At 48.5% G+C, this 19,914-nt stretch overlaps 2 protein-coding genes and 1 long non-coding RNA gene across 4 annotated transcripts in view; 1 reads left to right on the forward strand and 2 right to left on the reverse strand.

Moving 5' to 3' along the window:
- The window catches only part of LOC105467833 (inositol polyphosphate-5-phosphatase F), a 144,931-nt gene extending 138,758 nt beyond the window's left edge, over window positions 1–6,173 (reverse strand). Inside the window, exons 1-2 of the mRNA XM_071069037.1 lie at window positions 6,129–6,173; window positions 3,152–3,204 (exon numbers count right to left, since the gene is read on the reverse strand). The gene's annotated coding sequence lies outside the window, so the exon portion shown is untranslated. The remainder of the gene's footprint in view (window positions 1–3,151; window positions 3,205–6,128) is intronic.
- Window positions 1–17,817, forward strand: LOC139356171 (uncharacterized). Its single transcript, XR_011607598.1, has 3 exons — window positions 1–403; window positions 7,090–7,285; window positions 11,254–17,817. It is a non-coding gene; the product is annotated as an uncharacterized lncRNA (long non-coding RNA).
- The window catches only part of LOC105467859 (BAG cochaperone 3), a 26,871-nt gene continuing 24,750 nt past the window's right edge, over window positions 17,794–19,914 (reverse strand). The window contains exon 4 of one of the 2 annotated variants that reach the window (XM_011717648.3): window positions 17,794–18,837. In XM_011717648.3, coding sequence (XP_011715950.2) covers window positions 18,025–18,837 — 813 coding nt within the window. In that variant the 3' untranslated portion in view covers window positions 17,794–18,024. Of the gene's footprint in view, window positions 18,841–19,914 lie in introns of both variants that reach the window. The other variant, XM_011717639.2, reaches the window with a different exon arrangement.

The following is a 19,914-nucleotide window of genomic DNA, read 5'->3' on the forward strand; positions in this document are numbered from 1 at the left end:
TCCAGAAGCCACTGAACATTCATATACAGGAAGAAAGGAATACTGTCCATTGGATTCAACAACAAAGACACTGTTTATGACCTCAGTGAAAGCAGTTTCCGGGCTGCTGAGCACATAGGCCAATGCCCTGGGTGGAGGCGTGAATGGGAGGCATACAAAGCTGCTTCTCGTGGCCTGCTCTCCCCCCGCCTCTCAGGGAGGCTGTCCTGTCCACCACCCTGTGGCCCTAAACAGCCACATCCTGTAATCTGAGGCCAGTGACCTATGACTTGTCTCCTCACTTGAAGAAATTACCAGGCTAATTAGGTTCCATTTCTTGAGCATCTGCTGACGGTAGGAGCTGGGCTAAAGATCCTGAAGTTGACTGAAGCTGGAGTGGTCATTATGGGATGGTGCCAGATGGGTAAGTAGAGAGTGGGGAAAATGGCAGAGATGGTCAGAGAGAAGCAGACACACACACACACACAGATGAGGAAGGAGAGGGCAGGGTAGAGAGGAGGAGGAGCCCATCCTGATGAGTTTGTAGCCTCTGTTCCAGGTTTCCATGAGGCCAGCTATCATTCAGCATCTTGGGTAAGAGGTCTGGGGTGAGGTTGAGAAGATACAGAAAGTCAGAACGGATTCGTGTAGAGCAGGTGACTGAGGTCATGTGGGAGAGGGAGACAGCCTGGAGAGGGGCTAGAAAGGACTCTGGAAAAGAAAGGGAAATCCAGACCCAGAGGATCTATTGCTAGATTTGCATGTGGTTGCCAGTGTGTCCCTACAGGAAGAAGCTCCCTAGAGCCAGCCAGATGGGTCTCTGTTCCAAAGGAACTTGAACAGAACAGGAAGTGAGGAGGTAGAGGGAACAGAACAGGAAGTGAGGAGGTAGAGGGAACAGAACAGGAAGTGAGGAGGTAGAGGGAACAGAACAGGAAGTGAGGAGGTAGAGGGAACAGAACAGGAAGTGAGGAGGTAGAGGCAGTGAGTGTGGATAACTCCTTTAAGAAGTTTAATTTTGCAGGGAGGAGAGAGATGGGGCAACAACAGGATAGAGTGGTGAGAACAACTTAAAGATATATATATATATATATGGTTTTTTTGGTTGGTTTGTTTGTTTTTTGAGATGGAGCCTCACTCTGTCATCCAGGCTGGGGTGCAGTGGCGCGATCTCAGCTCACTGCAACCTCCGCCTCCCGGGTTCAAGTGATTCTCCTGCCTCAGCCTCGTGAGTCGCTGGGACTACAGGCGCCCACTACCATGTCTTGCTAAGTTTTGTATTTTTAGTAGAGACGGGGTTTTGCCACATTGGTCAGGCTGGTCTTGAACTCCTGACCTCGTGATCCACCTGCCTTGGCCTCCCAAAGTGCTGGGATTCCAGGTGTGAGCCACCACGCCCGGCCTGTTAAAGATATGTTTATGTTGCTGGGGATAAATCAAGCGGAGAAGTTGGACACAAAAGAGAGCTGGGACAACTGAAAAATCAAGGTCTCAGAAGAGTGGATGGTGGGATCATCTTCGAACAGAGACTGTGAGCCCCATGTCATTGGCACCAATGCATTGGGCCCTCGGCCTCCCCAGGACAGGGTGGGTCTCCTCTCAGAGGCCTCTTCTTTTCTTATGTCCCTGGAAAGAGAGGAGCAACAGCAACTGCCGCCCTGTCTTCATCAACCCTGCCTTTCTAATCAGGCTGCTAGCAGCTTGGGTTGGATGCCTGATATTTCACTTCAAATGCCTCCCAGACTTGCTAAGTCAAATCCAGGAGGCATTGACAGCTGTGTGTGATCACTTGTACTGGGACTCTTGAACAGCACCCAGCTCTAACACAGAGCTTCAAAGGTGGAGCTGGTTATATTCTGGCTGTGTCTTCACTTTTAAGGCATACGACAGCCCCTCGTAACCTGACAGGCATGTTTCTCATTCCTTTTTTTATTTTTTATTTTTTGAGATGGAGTCTCACTCTGTTGCCCAGGCTGGGGTGCAGTGGTGTGATCTGGGCTCACTTCAAGCTCCACCTCCCGGGTTCACGCCATTCTCCTACTTTAGCCTCCCGTGTAGCTGGAACTACAGGAGTCAACCACCACACCTGGCTAATTTTTTGTATTTTTAGTAGATACAGGGTTTCACCATGTTAGCCAGGACGGTCTCGATCTCCTGACCTCGTGATCTGCCTGCCTTGGCCTCCCAAAGTGCTGGGATTACAGGCATGAGCCACCATGCCCAGCCAAAGCCACTGCACCTGGCCATTTCTCATTACTTCTTTGCAAACACTCTGCGCCCCAGCTCCTCCAGACAGCTCACTGTAGAACGGCTCCCCATTCCTTTTCAGTGTGCCCTACTAAAGATCCCTGAGCAATTTGCGGGGAAGGACTGAGTCTTGTTCATCGAGGTACATCGAACTCCTAGCACAGTGCCAGGTATAGAGTAGCATTCAGTAATACCTGGGGCATACAATTTTCCCTGAATGCACGTCATGCTTTCGCACCTGCAGGCTTTTGTTCATGATACTCCTGCTCCCCAGAAGATCCTCTTCCCATTTCAGACTCTTAACTAGATTCTCCTAATCTACTGTCTCTCTCTCTCCCCTCCAGCACCTGATTACTCTTCATCTTCTTAGCCCGTTGTGCTCTGTCCTGAGTTACCCCAGCATACTGTATTCAAACTGCTGGTTTATTCGATTCACTGCCCTTACCCCCTTACCCCTATTAGGCCTGAAGACAATGGATAGGCTTTACCCATCTTTATATTCCAGTCTGAAACTCACTGTGTTTCTTTTTCTCTTTCTTTTCTTTTTCTTTCTTTCTTTCTTTTTTTTTTTTTTTTTTTTTTGAGGCAGGGTCTCACTCTATGACCCAGGCCGTGGAGTGCAGTGGCACAATCATGGCTCACTGCTGCAGCCTCAAACTCCTGGGCTCAAGTGATCCTCCTACCTCAGCCTCCCAAGTAGCTGGGACTACAGGCATGCACCATCATGCCCAGCTTTTTTATTTTGTATTTTCAGGGGAGACAAGGTCGCACCGTGTTTCCCAGGTTGGTCTCCTAGGCTCAAACGACCCTCCCACTTTGCCCTCCCAAAGTACTGGGATTACAGGCATAAACCACTGCGCCCGGCCTACTCTGTTTCTTAGCCGCAATTGGAATAATGTCTGCTATATAGTAGGTATCAATATACCTGTGTAATCCACGTAGGACAGGCTTCTCTTCTGTGTCCTGGAGTGCTTCTTGCTAAAATACAACGGGGAGAGATGGGACAGGAATTAAATCAGTCTCACTTTCAATTTTGAAACTGCCTCAGACCATAGGACTCTCTAAGTTTAGTGACACCTGGTGGCACCTCCATGGCAGGGGTGGAGGGCTACAGCTCTACTGGAGACACTCACCCAGTTGATCAGAAAGTGCTTACCACCCTTTTGGCCACCTTACTAGTCCCCACTGACTGCTAAGGAGTCCACAACGAACTTGCTATGGGAAAGGGGTCCCCAAGAGAGTGTTCTTGGATCTCTCACAAGAAAGAATTCAGGGTGAGTCTGCAGAGTAAGGTGAAAGCAAGTTTATTAAGAAAGTAAAGGAATATAAGAATGGCTACTGTGGTCAGGCGCAATGGCTCATGCCTGTAATCCTAGCACTTTGGGAGGCCAAGGCGGGGCGGATCATGAGGTCAGGAGTTTGAGACCAGCCTGACCAACATGGTGAAACCCCATCTCTACTAAAAATACAAAAATAAGCCGGGCGTGGTGGCGCACGCCTGTAATCCCAGCTACTCAGGAGGCTGAGGCAGAAGAATCACTTGAACCCAGGAGGCAGAGATTGCAGTGAGCCGAGATCGCGCCACTGCACTCCAGCCTGCGTGACAGAGCTGATTTGTCTCAAAACAAAACAAAACAAAACAAAGCCTGGGCGTGGTGGCTCACATCTGTAATCCCAGCACTTTGGGAAGCCGAGGCAGGTGGGTCACCTGAGGTCAGGAGTTCAAGACCAGCCTGACAAGTATGGTGAAACCCTGTCTCTACTAAAAATACAAGTTAGCCAGGCATGGTGGTGCACGCCTGTAGTCCCAGCTACTCAGAAGGCTGAGGCAGGAGAATGGCATGAACCTGGGAGGCAGAGCTTGCAGTGAGCCGAGATCGCACCACTGTACTCCAGCCTGGGCAACAGAGTGAAATTCCATCTCAAAAAAAGAAAAAAAAGAAAGAAAAAACAATCAGCTACGGCAAAGACAGAGCAACCCCAAGGGCTGCTGGTTGTCCGTTTTTATGGTTATTTCTTGATGATATGCTGAACAAGCAGTGGATTATTCATGCCTCCCCTTTTGAGACCAAATAGGGCAATTTCCTGATGTTGCCCTGGCATTTGTAAACTGTCATGGTGCTGGTGGGAGCGTAGCAGTGAGGTCACTCTCATTGCCATCTTGGTTTTGGTGGGTTTTGGCTGGCTTCTTTACTGCAGGCTGTTTTATCAGCAAGGTCTTTGTGACCTGTATCTTGTGTTGACCTCCCGTCTCATCCTGTGACTTAGAATGCCTAACCTTCCGGGAATGCAGCCGAGTACGTTTCAGCCTCATTCTACTCAGCTCCTATTCAAGGTGGAGTTGCTCTGGTTCACATGCCTGATAGACTGGAGGTACAGGTAGATCTCACAGAGCAGCCAGTATAGTCTGGATGAAGGAACAAAGGAAACGACGCAGTTCCCTTGTACCATTCATGCTGAAGAGGTCTTATAGAATTAGGCCTCCAGAAAGAGGGGGCCCACAAAGACCCTCCCCTTCTCTCCATTTCTCCATCTGCCCTCAATACCCCTCTTCCTGCCAACCTCTCTTTCATGCAACTAGACCCGATACCTTTCTCTTTTCCTCCAGATACTTCTCTTCGCAGTTTACCGTTACCCTGACCTTGTTTTTTTCCTGCTTAGTCCAGCATTTCCTCAGAAATGTATCTTTTTTTTTTTTTTTTTTTTTTTTGAGACGGAGTCTGACTCTGTCGCCCGGGCTGGAGTGCAGTGGCCGGATCTCAGCTCACTGCAAGCTCCGCCCCCCGGGTTTACGCCATTCTCCTGCCTCAGCCTCCCGAGTAGCTGGGACTACAGGCGCCCGCCGCCTCGCCCGGCTAGTTTTTTGTATTTTTTTAGTAGAGACGGGGTTTCACCGTGTTCGCCAGGATGGTCTCGATCTCCTGACCTAGTGATTCGCCCGTCTCGGCCTCCCAAAGTGCTGGGATTACAGGCTTGAGCCACCGCGCCCGGCCAGAAATGTATCTTAACATCTCCCACTATGCTTGTGGATTTGTCTATTTCTCTTTTGATTTCTGTCAACTTTGTTATGTATTTTAAAGCTTTGTTCTTTATTAGGTGCTGCACATCATGTGTGAAAAATTATAGATATCACTTGAGGCCCTATATGATAGTAAGATTTGTTTTTGCTTGTGGAAGGCAGTTGGGGTCTGGGCAGACACCCTTAATCCAGTGGTTTTCAACCACAGGTGATTTTCTCCACCATGGGACATTTGGCAATGTCTGGAGAAAGTTTGGTTGTCAGAATTCGGGGAAGGGGAGTTGCTACTGGCATCCAGTGGTTAAAGGCCGGGAATGGTAAACATTGCATAGGATGGTCCACTGATAATGTCAATATCAGTGTCAATAGCACTGAGGTTGAGAAAGCTTGCCCTAATCCAATTATCGGAGGTGTTTGAACCAGAGTAACTCCATCTTGAGTAGGGGCTGCGTAAAATAAGGCTGAGACCTGCTGGGCTGCATTCCTGGAAGGTTAGGCATTCTAAGTCACGGGATGAGATAGGAGGTCAGCAGAAGATACAGGTCATAAAGACCTTGCTAATAAACCAGGTTGCAATAAAGAAGCCAGCTAAAACCCACCAAGGCCAAGATAGCAACAAGAGTGACCTCTGGTTGTCCTCACTGCCACACTCCCACTTGCGCCATGACAGTTTACAAATGCCATGACAACATCAGGAAGTTACCCTATATGGTCTCAAAAGGGGAGGCATGAATAATCCACCCCTTGTTTAGCATATCATCAAGAAATAACCATAAAAATGGGCAACCGGCAGCCCTTGGGGCTGCTCTGCCCATGTGGTAGCCATTCTTTTATTCCTTTACTTTCCTAATAAACTTGCTTTCACTTTATTCTATGGACTCACCCTGAATTCTTTCTTGCTCCAGATCCAGGAACCTTCTCTTGTGGTCTGGATCAGGACCCCTTTCCTGTAACACAATCAAACGTTAAGCCAATGGGAAGCTGGGTTTCAGTTTTTGTGAGAGTTTCTCTATTTTCATTCCTATTCCTTCTAAAGAGTGAGGCCCTTTGGAAGTTGAAAGCTGGCGACGACTACTCGAGCTCTTCCTTCCTTAGCATGAGACTGCTGGGCGCTTCTCTGCCTCATGAAATAGGCAAATGCCTCAAAATTCAAAGCTCTGCTAACCCTTCTTTCCAGGACCTTGACCCGCAAATCCTCACCCCCTTGGTGGCTCACCTTCAAATATATCTTGTTTGTTTTGCCAACTTTTCTAGCTGCTCTGGATAGGAGAGCTGATCTGCCAACCTGCCTTTAGGGGAAACAGCAAGAGATTGCCTCTCAGTCTTTTCTTGAAGCTTTCAAATGCAGGCTTTAGGCCTATTGTAACGCTAATACACTCTCCTCTGCCCTTACTTTGCCCATTCTGCATAGAGTGGGCAGCTCTAGTCCCCCAAGCATGAAAGAAGTTGGGTACTCCTGTTTCTGATCATTACTGCCACCAGGAAGAGCTACGGGGTGAGAAGGGGGTGGATTTCTCCCTAGTTATGTAAGAAACAAGCAGGTCTCACCCTTCATTTTTCCCTTCTCATACAAGGTAAAATGCTGCAGTCTCATACGAGGAAGCATATTTTTCCCGTTAACAGTATTTTGATCCTGCTCCTTAGGAAAGAATAAGCCTGGCATTAAAGTGCGGGGAGCGTTCACCTTCCCCCCACCCCAAAGTCTGGCTTACAGTGCTGGAAAACCAAGCAAATGGTGACTGGGCCCGATCACAAATGGATGCGGTCAGCTCCTGTTATTAGGATAGAATTCTAATCAGATTGTGGATCCGATTACCTCTGACTCATAAATCTCCCTCCTTTAGAAAACAGGGATGTCTCATTTACTGGAGGAATGACAGTGTGAATGGAGGCATGGTTGCGTTCTCACCAGCCGAGATAAACGCCGACCAGACCAGCAGACATCCTGTGCTCGCTTCCTTTACTTGGTTTTCAGATGAGGCCTTGGTGTATCACTGGTTTTGTAAGGAATACGAAATAATGACAGAAGTGATTCTTCAGGTGAGTCATTTTATTATAAAATGGAGCCCACAGTCAGAAACTGCTCCCTGAGAGGCCAGGACAGGATTTCCCTGCGCGGGGAGTGAAAGCAGAAGGCGTAGTCACGATGCGCCCCCTACTGGTCAGCGAGGAGAAATCCCTCACCTCAGGTTTCAATTAGTGCGGATGAGTCCTGGTTTAAGAACCTCAGACCCGGCCGGGCGCGGGGGCTCACGCCTGTAATCCTAGCACTTTGGGAGGCCGAGGCGGGCGGATCACGACGCCGGGAGATCGAGACCAGCCTGGCTAACACGCTGATCTACTAAAAATGCAAAAAATTAGCCGGGCGTGGCGGCGGGCACCTGTGGTCCCAGCTACTTGGGAGCCTGAGGCAGGAGAATGCCGTGAACCCGGGAGGCGGAGCTTGCAGTGAGCCGACATCACATCACTGCACTCCAGCCTGGGCGATTAGAGCGAGACTCCATCTCAAAAAGAAAAAAAGAACCTCAGACCTGAGGCCGGGCGCGGTGTCTCACACCTGTAGCCCCAGCACTTTGGGAGGCCGAGGTGGGTCGATCACTTGAGGCCAGGAGTTTGAGACCAGCCTGGCCAACATGGTGAAACCCCGTCTCTGGTAAAATAACAAAAATTTAGCTGGGCGTGGTGGTGCATGCCTGTAATTCCAGCTACTTGGGAGGCTGAGGCAGAGGAATCCCTTGAACCCGGGAGGCGGAGGTTACAGTGAGCCGAGATGGCGCCATCGCACTCCAAAGAATCACAGAACTGGCCGGGCGCGGTGGCTCACGCCTGTAATCTCAGCACTTTGGGAGGCCGAGGTGGGCGGATCACGAGGTCAGGAGGTGTAGACCAGCCTGACCAACATGGCAAAACCCCCTCTCTACCAAAAAATAAATATAAGAAAATTAGCTGGGCGTGGTGGTGTCCAACTACTGGGAAGGCTGAGGCAGGAGAATTGCTTGAACTGGGGAGGCCAACGGAGGTTGCAGTGAGCCTAAATCATGCCACTGGACTCCACACTGGGTGACAGAGAGAAACCTTGTCTCAAAAAAAAAAAAAAAAAAAAAAAGAAAAAGAAAAGAAAATTTACCGAGAATCCCAGAACTGAAGTGGAATTCCATGAATCCAATAGAATTACATTAAATTCCATGAGCTGGAATCCAATTCCATGAATGAAATTTCATGAATCCGATGGGATTCATGGAATTGCTAACACATGGTGAGATACTAAGGAGGTTAAGATGAAGAGCCCCTGTCTCAGGACTCCAGGGCCTAATTTCACAGCCACTATCTGCTAAGGTCAGAGGTAGCCTTAACTTGTACTATACTCATAAATCAATCTCCCTGGAGATTTCAAACCTTCAAATTGCTTTCGTAAAGCCTTAACTCCTTCCAACCTGAGGAATTCGATTGAAAAAAAAAAAAGCCTTAGCTCTAAAGAAAGATTTTGAGTTTCTCATTCCAGTGGACCACAAAAAAAAAAAAAAAGAAAAAAAAATCGCATTTGTGCAAAATCAACCATTTACATTTTATACTAATCAATAAGTAATTCTTGGGCCTTGTGCTTGTTTGTAAACACATGCCTTCTCTCTTTCATTCTAACCTGAAACTTCATCCTTATCTATTCTTGCAATGATTATTAAATGTAATTTTATTTTAAAACAATATATTTTCTTTTGTTAATTTCTTAGTTTTTTTTTTTCTTTTCTTTTCTATAGACAGAGCCTATGTCGCCCAGGCTGGAATGCAGTGGTGCGATCTCCGCTCATTGCAACCTCTCCTTCCTGGGTTCAAGCTAGTCTCCTGCCTCAGCCTCCCAAGTAGCCGGGATTACAGGCTTGCGCCACGAAGCCTGGCTAATATTTTTATTTATTTATTTATTTATTTATTTATTGTATTTTTAGTAGAGACGGGGTTTAGCCGTGTTGGCCAAGTTGGTCTCAAACACCTGACCTCAAGTGATCCACCTGCCTCGGCCTCCCAAAGTGCTGGGATTACAGGCGCGAGTCACCGCACCTGACCTAATTTTTGAATTTCTATTGATATACTGTAGTTGTACTTATTGTGAGGATACATGTGATATTTTAATACATGTATACAATGCATAGGATCAAATCAGGGTAGCTGAGATATCCATCGCCTCTATGTATTTTCTTATATCTTGATCATTAGAGTGAAATATAAGGAACAAAACACTAAAATGGAGAAGTTACCATGTTTTCCATATTTTTAAATCCTAAGGGTTTGAAAGGTATATATTTGGGATAATGGACCTTTTTGTCTTTTTTTGTCTGGAGGAAATTTGTGACCCAATCATTAGTCAAAATTATCTCCAAAAAATGTTAATGAAACTGGGCACCTTTTGGGGGACTTTTTTTGTTTTTCTTTTGAGGCGGAGTCTTGCTCTGTCGCCCAGGCTGGAGTGCAGTGGCGCGATCTCGGCTCACTGCAAGCTCTGCCTCCCGGGTTCCCGCCATTCTCCTGCCTCAGGCTCCCGAGTAGCTGGGACTACAGGACCCCGCCACCACGCCCGGCTAGTTTTTGTTATTGTTGTTGTTGTTTGTATTTTTAGTAGAGACGGGGTTTCACCGTGTTAGCCAGGATGGTCTCAATCTCCTGACCTCGCGATTCGCCCGCCTCGGCCTCCCAAAGTGCTGGAATTACAGGCGTGAGCCACCGCGCCCGGCCGAAACATTTAAAAAATACGTCAGCGACTTCAATGTCAGAGGGTGGACAGAGTTGGCTGAGAACAGTCACATTTAGGCAAGAGTCTTGTGTGCACTCTTTTGGTTATGAAAATGTAGGGCAAGTAAGCACTCGTTGCCCTGAGTGAAAAGTGACAAAAACATTTTTTTAAAGGGTTAATTAAGCCTGTCCCTCCCTTAATACCTCTTGTTGGGCAAATTTCATTGTTGGACTGGGGCTCACGCCTGTAATTCCAGCACTTTGGGAGGCCAAGGCAGGCAGATCATCTGAGGTCAGGAGTTCGAGACCAGCCTGGGCAACATGGCGAAATACAAAAGTACTAAAAATACAAAAATTAGCCGGGCGTGGTGGCGGGTGCCTGTAATCCCAGCTACTTGGGATGCTAAGATGGGAGAATCACTTGAACCAGGGAAGTGGAGGTTGCTGTGAGCTGAGATTGCACCACTGTACTCCAACCTGGGCAACAAGAGTAAAATTCCATCTCAAAATAAATAAATAAATAAATAAATAATAAAAAATAAAAATTGAGAGACTTCACAGGAACAAATTTCTGGTCTTTCTGGAAAATTGGAAATCTCTTGTGACACTGGACCAACGCCCCACATGACTATTGCTGCCTGGGGCCGAGCCTCAGTCTCTGGGTCTGCCCCCATCCTACATCCCACTTGTGACAGCTTGGCTCTGTCAATCCTCCACCTGGCTGGCCTTGTGAACTTTGAGATCGCACCTTGTAGAAGGCTTGTGCTGGGATAGAGCTGGCTCAGTGCTGGGGGATCCCTGAAGGGACCCCAGAATTTGAATTCCAGGTTCCTGGAGGATATCAGCTGAAGGCTCACCTTTCCGTGTGCCCTGTAGGCATAGATAAGTTTGGTGTTCAGGAGAAAGAGGGTACCAGAGCTCCAAGCTTGTTCCAGAGCTTTGGATCCATTTCCATCGGTTCTTACAGCTGCTCCTCAGACTCTAGCAGCCAAGATGGTGAAGCGAATTGAGAGCAAGTTTGCTTTTCAGGAAGCCTTGGAGGCTGCAAGTGATAAACTTGTCATAGTTGACTTCTCAGCCACGTGGTGTGGGCCTTGCAAAAAGATCAAGCTTTTCTTTCATTCCCTCTCTGAAAAGTATTCCAACATGGTATTCTTTGAAGTACATGTGGCTGTCAGGATGTTGCTTCAGAATGTGAAGTCAAATGCATGCCAATCTACCAGTTTTTGTTTGTTTGTTTGTTTGCTTGCTTGTTTTTGAGACAGAGTTTTCCTGTTGTCCCCCAGGCTGGAGTGCAATGCAAGATCACGGCTCACCACAACCTCCACCTCCTGGGTTCAAGTGATTCTCCTGCCTCAGCCTGCCAAGTAGCTGGGATTACAGACATGCGCCACCAGGCCTGGCTAAGTTTTGTATTTTTAATAGAGAGGGGGTTTCTCCATGTTGGTCAGGCTGGTCTCGAACTCCTGACCTCAGGTGATCCACCCACCTCAGCCTCCCAAAGTGCTGGGATTACAGGTGTGAGCCACCGTGCCTGGTCCTTTCCAGTTTTTTAAGGGACAAAAGTTGGGTGAATTTTTTGCAGCTAATAAGGAAAAACTTGAAGCCACCATTAATGAATTAGTCTAATCATGTTTTCTGAAAACATAACCAGCCATTGGCTATTTAAAACTTGTAATTATTTTTATTTACATAAAGTATAGAGACTATAAACCCAACTGCCATCTGGATGACAATAAAATATTAATTCTACCCTTTTTTTTTTTTTTTTTTTGAGACAGAGTCTCACTCTGTCACCCAGGCTGGAGTGCAGTGGCCGGATCTCAGCTCACTGCAAGCTCCACCTCCCGGGTTCATGCCATTCTCCTGCCTCAGCCTCCCGAGTAGCTGGGACTACAGACGCCCGCCACCGCGCCCGGCTAGTTTTTTGTATTTTTAGTAGAGACGGGGTTTCACCTTGTTAGCCAGGATGGTCTCGATCTCCTGACCTCGTGATCCGCCTGTCTCGGCCTCCCAAAGTGCTGGGATTACAGGCTTGAGCCACCGCGCCCGGCCATTTCTACCCTTAAAAAAAAAAAAAAAAGAGGATACCAGAAACAGACCCAGAGATGACTGGGGTCTGGGAGGAGGAAGCTGGAGAACCAGTGAGTGTGAACAGTATGCGTCAGTCAGGGTTCCCCATAGAAACAAAATATACAGTGCTTGTGTGGTGGGGATGTGTATGTGTGTGTGGGTTTCATTTTTATTATAAATAGAGACTGGTTTTTGCCATGTTTCCCAAGCTGGTCTTGAACTCCTGGGCTCAAGCAATCCACTCTCCTCGGTCTCCCAAAGTGCTGGGACTATAGGCATGAGCCACCGCACTCAGCCATGTGTGTTGGTTTTTTTTTGTTTTTTTGTTTTTTTGTTTCACCGCGCCCGGCCGTTGGTTTTTTTTTGTTAGTTTTTTTAAAGAATTGGCTCACATGATTGTGGGGACAGACAAGTTGGAAAGCTGTAGGGTAGGGCAGGACAGGGCATCAGGCTAGAAACTCAGCTGGGGCAGATGCTGTAGTCTTGAGGCAGAATTTCTTCTCCTCTGGGAGCAGTCAGCTGATGGTATATGTTAACGGAGTCTGCAGAATATGTGCTCAGCAGCATCTAGTGTTGGAGTTAAGTAGCTGGGTGCTATGGTCCAGCCAAGGTGCCGCCTGAAACACCCTCACATGGTGGGAAGAGCGCGGATGAGGAAGGAACCCTGGAGACCTTGATGTTGAAGAGAGGGCAAGGGAAGAGGGTGAGTCAGAGCCTGCTGGGGAGGAGAGCTGGAGACATTGCATAACACCGGTGACAGTGTGTCCACAGGAGTGGTTTCGGTAGGGGTGAGTGCAGGAATGGATGGCTGTGGGTGGATCAGGATGTGGGAGGTGAGGGGGCTTAGCTGACTCTTCCACGACATGTGATCAGAAAGTGGGGATGGTGAGCCGGGGGCAGTGGGCCGGGCATGGTGGCTCACGACTGTAATCCCAGCACTATGGGAGGCCAAAGTGGGTGGATCACCTGAGGTCAGGAGTTCAAGACCAGCCTGGCCAACATGGTGAAACCCCATCTCTACTAAAAATACAAAATTTAGCTGGGTGTAGTGGCGCATGTCTATAATCCCAGCTACTTGGGAGGCTGAGGTGGGAGAATCGCTTGAACTTGGGAGGCGGAGGTTGCAGTGAGCTGAAATCGCACTACTTCACTCCAGCCTGGGCAACAGAGCAAGACCCTGTATCACCAAAAAAAAAAGTCAGGGCGGGGGTACAGTGAGGAGGAAGTGTTTCTTTTTGGTTTGTGCTTTCTGTAGGCTAAGGAGAAGAAAAGAGCCAGTGGAGAGAGAGAGATGAAGTGGAAGACAGTGAGTGAGGGGCTGGCAGGATGATTTTCCCTCTCCAAACCAGAGGAGACCTTCTTGCTCAGCCTCCACGCAGCCGGCCAGATCCTAGGGCAAAGCTCTGGCTAGGGAAGGCAAGGACAGGCAAGAGAATGCTTTAGAAAAAGACCCTTTCCATCTGGAATGCTTTTTCCAACCCCCTTCGCACCTTCAGGCTGGCTTCTAGTTGCACCAGGAACTCTGGGCCCACTTGTGAGGTACGGGGGTGACCTGTCCATCAGGAGGACCTGTGACTGCCTCCTCATCCCTTCCACCAAGCACAGGATGGTGCCATTGCTGGCTTCTGCTGCCCTCTCTTGTGGTCCTGTACCTCCTCACCTGCTCAGATGCTCCCCGGCGACTGATGTAGCTCTTCCTGGTCTCCACTGGTTCTTACTGGGTAGTGCTGGACAATACCTTAGAGTACCAGGAAGGCAGGGACCTGGCCAAGTGCACTTACACGAGCGGAGGAATTTTTACAAAGCGACAAAGTATAACGTGGGAATTACAGATCTTCCTTACATTTCTTTTGTTGTTTTTATTTTGAATTATGTATCGAGGGAAGCGCTACAATTTTTTCCATAGGTGGGTGTCTAGGGCTTCTCCAGCCCCGCTCTCAGCCCTCTGCACTCACACTTTGAGAGCCACAGGATGTGGAAGGGCACCAGAATCACAAAGGGTGGGTGTGCCTGCTGGAGCTTTTTTTGTGCTGCCTGAAAGTTCAAAACACGCTGAAACAGGGAAAGAAAGGTATTTGCCCAAGTGACTAAGACATGTTCCAGCATTTTCCCACAGGCTTCTGCACATCTCAAAATAACTGCAACCCTGGATCCTGTCTGTTGGCATTCGATTACATTTGTATAATGTTACAGACAGTGGGCCGGCCAGCCAGCCACATTCACACAGGGGCTTGCAGGACCGCACAGCCCATAATGGAACTCCATGCTATGCATCCTGGCTAGGCTGCCAAGGGAGAAATACCAAGGCAGAGACCACAACAGTAGCAAGTGCAGACCTGCCAGAAACATCCAGATCACCAAGAGGCAACTTGGGCAAGGCCCTCCTTTCACAGATGAGAGCAAAGGGCACAGAGAGAGGAAATAACTTACATAAATTAACTTAAATAAATTACATATCTGGGAATTATGAAAGGAAGTTGGTGAAAGAGTTGGTCCTAAACTCACATCTCCTAAAGATGGTATTTATTTGTGCAGGAACATCAATTTAGCCTTAGAATCATAACATCTTAAGTGGAAGGGAGTTTTAAGCACCCCCTGGCCATCCAGGGTACCTCTGTGCCTGGGTCTGGACAACAATGTGGGAAGAAGGAAGTGTTGGAATGGACCTGCCACCCCTGTGGGGATTCACAGTCTTGCTGAGGAAATGACTCAGGGTGTTGAGAAAACAACTGGGTTTTGGCAAATGCACAGAAGGGTGCTGGGAGCTTTGGGAAGGGAGAGTCTGACAAGGAATGCGTGGTCCAGGCCGGGAAACTTTCAACCCAAGGTGGGCCTCAGAGTGGGAAGATCTGGAGGCCAGGCATGGTGGCGCACATCTGTAATCCCAGCACTTTGGGAGGCCGAGGCGGGCAGATCACTTGAGGTCAGGAGACTAGCCTAGACTGGCCAACGTGGCAAAACCCCATCTCTACTAAAAATGCAAAAATTAGCCAGGTATGGTGGTGCATGCCTATAATCCTGGCTGCTCAGGAGGCTGAGGCAGGAGAACTGCTTGAACCCGGGAGGCAGAGGTTTCAGTGAGCTGAGATTGCACCACTGCACTCCAGCCTGGGTGACAGAATGAGACTCTGTCTCAAAAAAAAAAAAAAAAAGGAGTGGGAAGATTTGGAAAAGCAGATGTGGGGGGCCCGTGCAGGCATCACAGGAAATAGCCCTGATGCTCGGTAGATGCTCAGTGGCTGTAGCCCCCCAATGCTTACAGGGGCCAAGACAGTTGAGTCACCAAGAGGGTGCAGCTAGCTCTATGCCCTGCTCCCCACACAAGGCCCAGGGGCCACCAACACAGGCCGGATAACTCCCGTCCTGATGCCCATGGCATGTTTCAATTTGGATGATTGAAAATATTCCAACCACATTAAAGAGCTACTTATTTGATGATGTTTAGTGATAAAAATACTATCAACCTAATTCAGTAACCATTCAAGCAGACTTAACGTCATATGAGGTCCACTGAGTCCCAAAAAGAAGTAGTCACATCAACTTTTTTGAGACCAAGCCTCACTCTGTTGCTCAGGCTGGATTGTAGTAGCGTGATCTTGGCTCGCTGCAACCTCTGCCTCCCAGGTTCAAGCAATTCCCGTGCCTCAGCCCCCCGAGTAGCTGGGATTATAGGTGTGTGCCACCGCGCCTGGCTAATTTTTGTATTTTTAGTAGAGGCGGGGTTTCACCACGTTTGCCAGGCTGGTCTCGAACTCCTGACCTCAAGTAATCCACCCGCCTCGGCCTCCGAAAGTGCTGGGATTACAGGCATGAGCCACCGCACCCAGCCTGGTTCATTTTTAAAATAGTCCAGTAGGCTTTTGTTTTTTTCCTATTTACATGTTCCGAGTTTCTAGAATCAGTGGCATGTCGGCTTGTACTCCCCAAATGAGTTCACCCAGGAATGATGTTGGCAGATTCCCATGGGAATGACTTCAGCCTTCCTCAGCAGGCTAACAGTGGCAAGCACACCAGTGTGTATTTTTGTGCAGCATCGTCAGGCGCCAGTATTAAACTCCATACAGTCATGAGAAGTTCAGCTCGGGGGCTCTTAAGTCAGCACCTCACTGAGAGTTCCAAGGTCTCAGGCCTTTCTCTTTTCACTTTATTTGGCAAGCGGTTAAATAAATAAATAAAATAAAAAAGTAAAAAAATCCAGCAGATCTCCACGCTGTGGGGCTGTGGTCCCTCCCAAGCTTTAAAAAAAAAAGAAAAAACCACTGGCACAGCAAGAAGAATCTCCTTCTACCCAGGCCTGAGTATATCTGGTCCCTAACTCCAGAGGCTTCTAGGAACCCAATCCAGGAAGATAAATCTGGTCTCAGTTTGGTTTGGTGACTCACACAGTGTTAATAAAGATGACCCCAAGATTCTCAGAGCACATTTCCAACCCCCAGTGACCTGGACTCCAAGGAACACTTTGGCCAGCCTTGGGCAATAGTGGGAGCTGGCTTCCCTGTGCGCTTCCATTTTTAATTTTTGGAGACAGGGTCTCACTCTGTTGCCCAGGCTGGAGTGCAGTGGTGGGATCACAGCTCACGGCAGCCTTGATCTCTTAGACTTAAGCTATCTTCACATCTCAGCCTCCCTGGTAGCTTGAGACTCAAGACACATGCCACCACACCTAGCTAATTTGTTTTCTGTAGAGACAGGGTCTTGCTATGTTGCCCAGGTTGGTCTCAAACTCCTGGCCTCAAGGAATCCTCCTGCCATCGCCTCCCAAATTGCTGGGATAACAGGTGTGAGCCATTGTGCCAGGCCCTCTGGGCATTTTTGGATAGTCTCAGCCTCTTGGTGAGGCCTGAGGCCAGGTGGGCAGACATACTACTTAAGTGGCACCTTGGCTGTTGGCTGCGTCGGTCTGAAGGGATGCAATAGGCATATTCCCATTACCTGAGTTCACAGCCCTGAGTCTTCCCAGGTTCCTGTTGCAATCTGAGACTGAGAGGTGACCAAGACAATTTTCTCATGAGCCAGGCTATTGGAGACATCACAAAACCCAAAGCAGGCTTGTTAAATGCACCTGTCATTTATTCTGACTGAAACCAGGGACAGACAATCTCCATGTTGCTACTGCTTTCAAAGGTTTAGAAACCACAAAACCCATTTTCAGTTATATTACTTTATTTTCTTTTTTTAAATGTAGCATTAAAATCATCCAACATACAGATATTCCTATGGCCTCTGGCACATTTTACTCTCTTTTTTTTTTTTGAGACGGAGTCTAGCTCTGTTGCCCAGGCTGGAGTGCAGTGGCCGGATCTCAGCTCACTGCAAGCCCCGCCTCCCGGGTTCACGCCATTCTCCTGCCTCAGCCTCCCGAGTAGCTGGGAGTACAGGCGCCCGCCACCTCGCCCGGCTAATTTTGTATTTTAGTAGAGACGGGGTTTCACCGTGTTAGCCAGGATGGTCTCGATCTCCTGAACTCGTGATCCGCCCGTCTCGGCCTCCCAAAGTGCTGGGATTACAGGCTTGAGCCACCGCGCCCGGCCACATTTTACTCTCTTTAAAGTTAGGTATTTTAAATATGAGATGAAGAAAATAATCTCATTAAAATGGCAACATTTCTGATAAATGTGTTTCATATTTATGTGATGGGTAATTGACTCCCCATCTACCCCTTCAGTCCAGAGCTACAGAAGATAGCGCACAACCACAGCTAACAGGTGGAGGGTGCCCAAGTAGACAGGGCTCCAGAATAACAAGCAACGGGGTTAAACTTCTGAAACAACAAGCAACTTCTTTATTTGTACAGAGTAAGAATATAGAAGAAAAGCTTCATTTTCCTTTTTAGCCCTTTTATTAGTGTTTTGCCTCCACCCAAGTTACTGCATACCAAGCAGCTAATAATAAAAACCAACTGACTTAAAGTCTCTGAAATGCATGCAACTTAAAATTCCCTAAAGCACACATCGGTTCTGAGTCTGATTTTTACGGGGCAGAAGCTACGGTGCTGTTGGGTTACCAGGGGTGTCTGTCGTGCTGCTGGGGTTTGAAGTTGCTGCTGCTGTGGCTTCTGGCTGCTGGGTTTCTGTGTGGGGATCTTCCCCATTTCCAGCATTTTTCTTGCCCTTGTCTGCTGCCACGGCACCCATCTCCATGATTGCCTGCAGTGGCTGATCGGCCTCAAGGTTGCTGGGCTGGAGTTCATAGACCTGGACTTGACCTGGGACATCAATGGCTTTCTGTTCAAGTTTTTCCAAGATGGTCTGAACCTTCCTGACACCGTCTCTCCTGGCCTGACGCACATCGGCTCGTCCCTCGGGGTCCACTGAATCCAGGGCCAGCAGCTCTTTGGTCAAATACTCTTCGATCATCAGGTACTTTTTGTCAGTCTTCTTGCCTTCAAAGTTGTCTACAGCCTGCTCCAGCCCCTGCACCTTCTCCAGGATGGCTTCCACTTTCAGCACTCCTGGATGTTTTGGGGGAGCCTCGGCTTCTGGTTTTGGAGGTGTAGCTTCTACAGGGGCAGTGCTGGGGGCTGCCCTCTCTTCTGCAGCCACATTCTTGGGGGAAGAGGGGACAGCAGAAGGGCCAGGACTGGGAGAAGGACAAGGAACTGAAGCAGGGGGAACTTTTACCTCTACCTTCTCAGAGGGAGGTGGGGGCTTCTGGGAAACAGGTTTAGAATCCGCCTCTTTGCGGATCACTTGAATTGGGACGTGTCCAGGAGGGAGTTCTGGTCCAACTGGGCCTGGCTTACTTTCTGGTTTGTTTTCAGGCTGGGGAACAGGTGCAGATTCTCGATGGGTCATGGGCTGCTGAAAAAGAAAAAAGGACACAAAAAGATATTTTTAATAACTGACTGAAAGTCACAGAAATTGTAGCTAGTACAGATTAGAAAGAAGACTGAAAAATGGCTTTTAAAAAAAGTTTAATAGTATAAAAGATTTTCAAAGTCAATCAATGGCTGTTACAAAATAAAAACATGGTATTAATCATGTATGTAACTAAACCATTAGTCAGGCTTCCATTGATCACCCCGGGCTATTTGTCTGTTACCTCTCACTGAATTTCTCTGTAGATGGTATTCTTACGACAATGAAAAGAAACCTAACCCTACACAAAATCTTTAAAAATAGCCAGGTGTGGGAGCTTGCACCTGTAGTCCCAGCTACTCAGAAGGCTGAGGTGGAAGAACTGCTTGAGCCCAGGAATCCAAGGCTGTAGTGAGCCATGATTATGTCATTGCACTCCAGCCTGAGTGACAGAGGGAGATCCTGTCTCAAAAGAGGGAGGGAGGGAGGGAGGGAGGGAGGAAGGGAGGAAGGAAGGAGGGAAGGAGGGAGGGAGGGAAAGAGGGAGGGAAGGAGGGAGGAAAGAAGGAAAGAAGGGAGGGAGGGAGGGAGGGAAGGGAAGGACATAGCAAAAACTCATGCTGACTGCTGAACTAGGCTGACTCAGAGCAGACTCCTGAGTGACTCCAGCTCTCAGGTGATGCAGCCTTGGAGTCGCTGCCTCTGGTCCTCCTTCCTTATGCTGTGCAGACAGTCTGCTCACGGTGTGATCTTCTCGTCTCCTGTTTTAGGAAAGATATGATCTTCTTTTTTTAAAACCATGACAGCGGCCGGGCGCGGTGGCTCAAGCCTGTAATCCCAGCACTTTGGGAGGCCGAGACGGGCGGATCACGAGGTCGGGAGATCGAGACCACCCTGGCTAACACGGTGAAACCCCGTCTCTACTAAAAAAATACAAAAAACTAGCCGGGCGAGGTGGCGGGCGCCTGTAGTCCCAGCTACTTGGGAGGCTGAGGCAGGAGAATGGCGGGAACCCGGGAGGCGGAGCTTGCAGTGAGCTGAGATCCGGCCACTGCACTCCAGCCTGGGAGACAGAGC

The sequence above is a fragment of the Macaca nemestrina genome, chromosome 9 (genome assembly GCF_043159975.1).
Source record: "Macaca nemestrina isolate mMacNem1 chromosome 9, mMacNem.hap1, whole genome shotgun sequence".
Taxonomy (NCBI): Eukaryota; Metazoa; Chordata; class Mammalia; order Primates; family Cercopithecidae; genus Macaca; species Macaca nemestrina.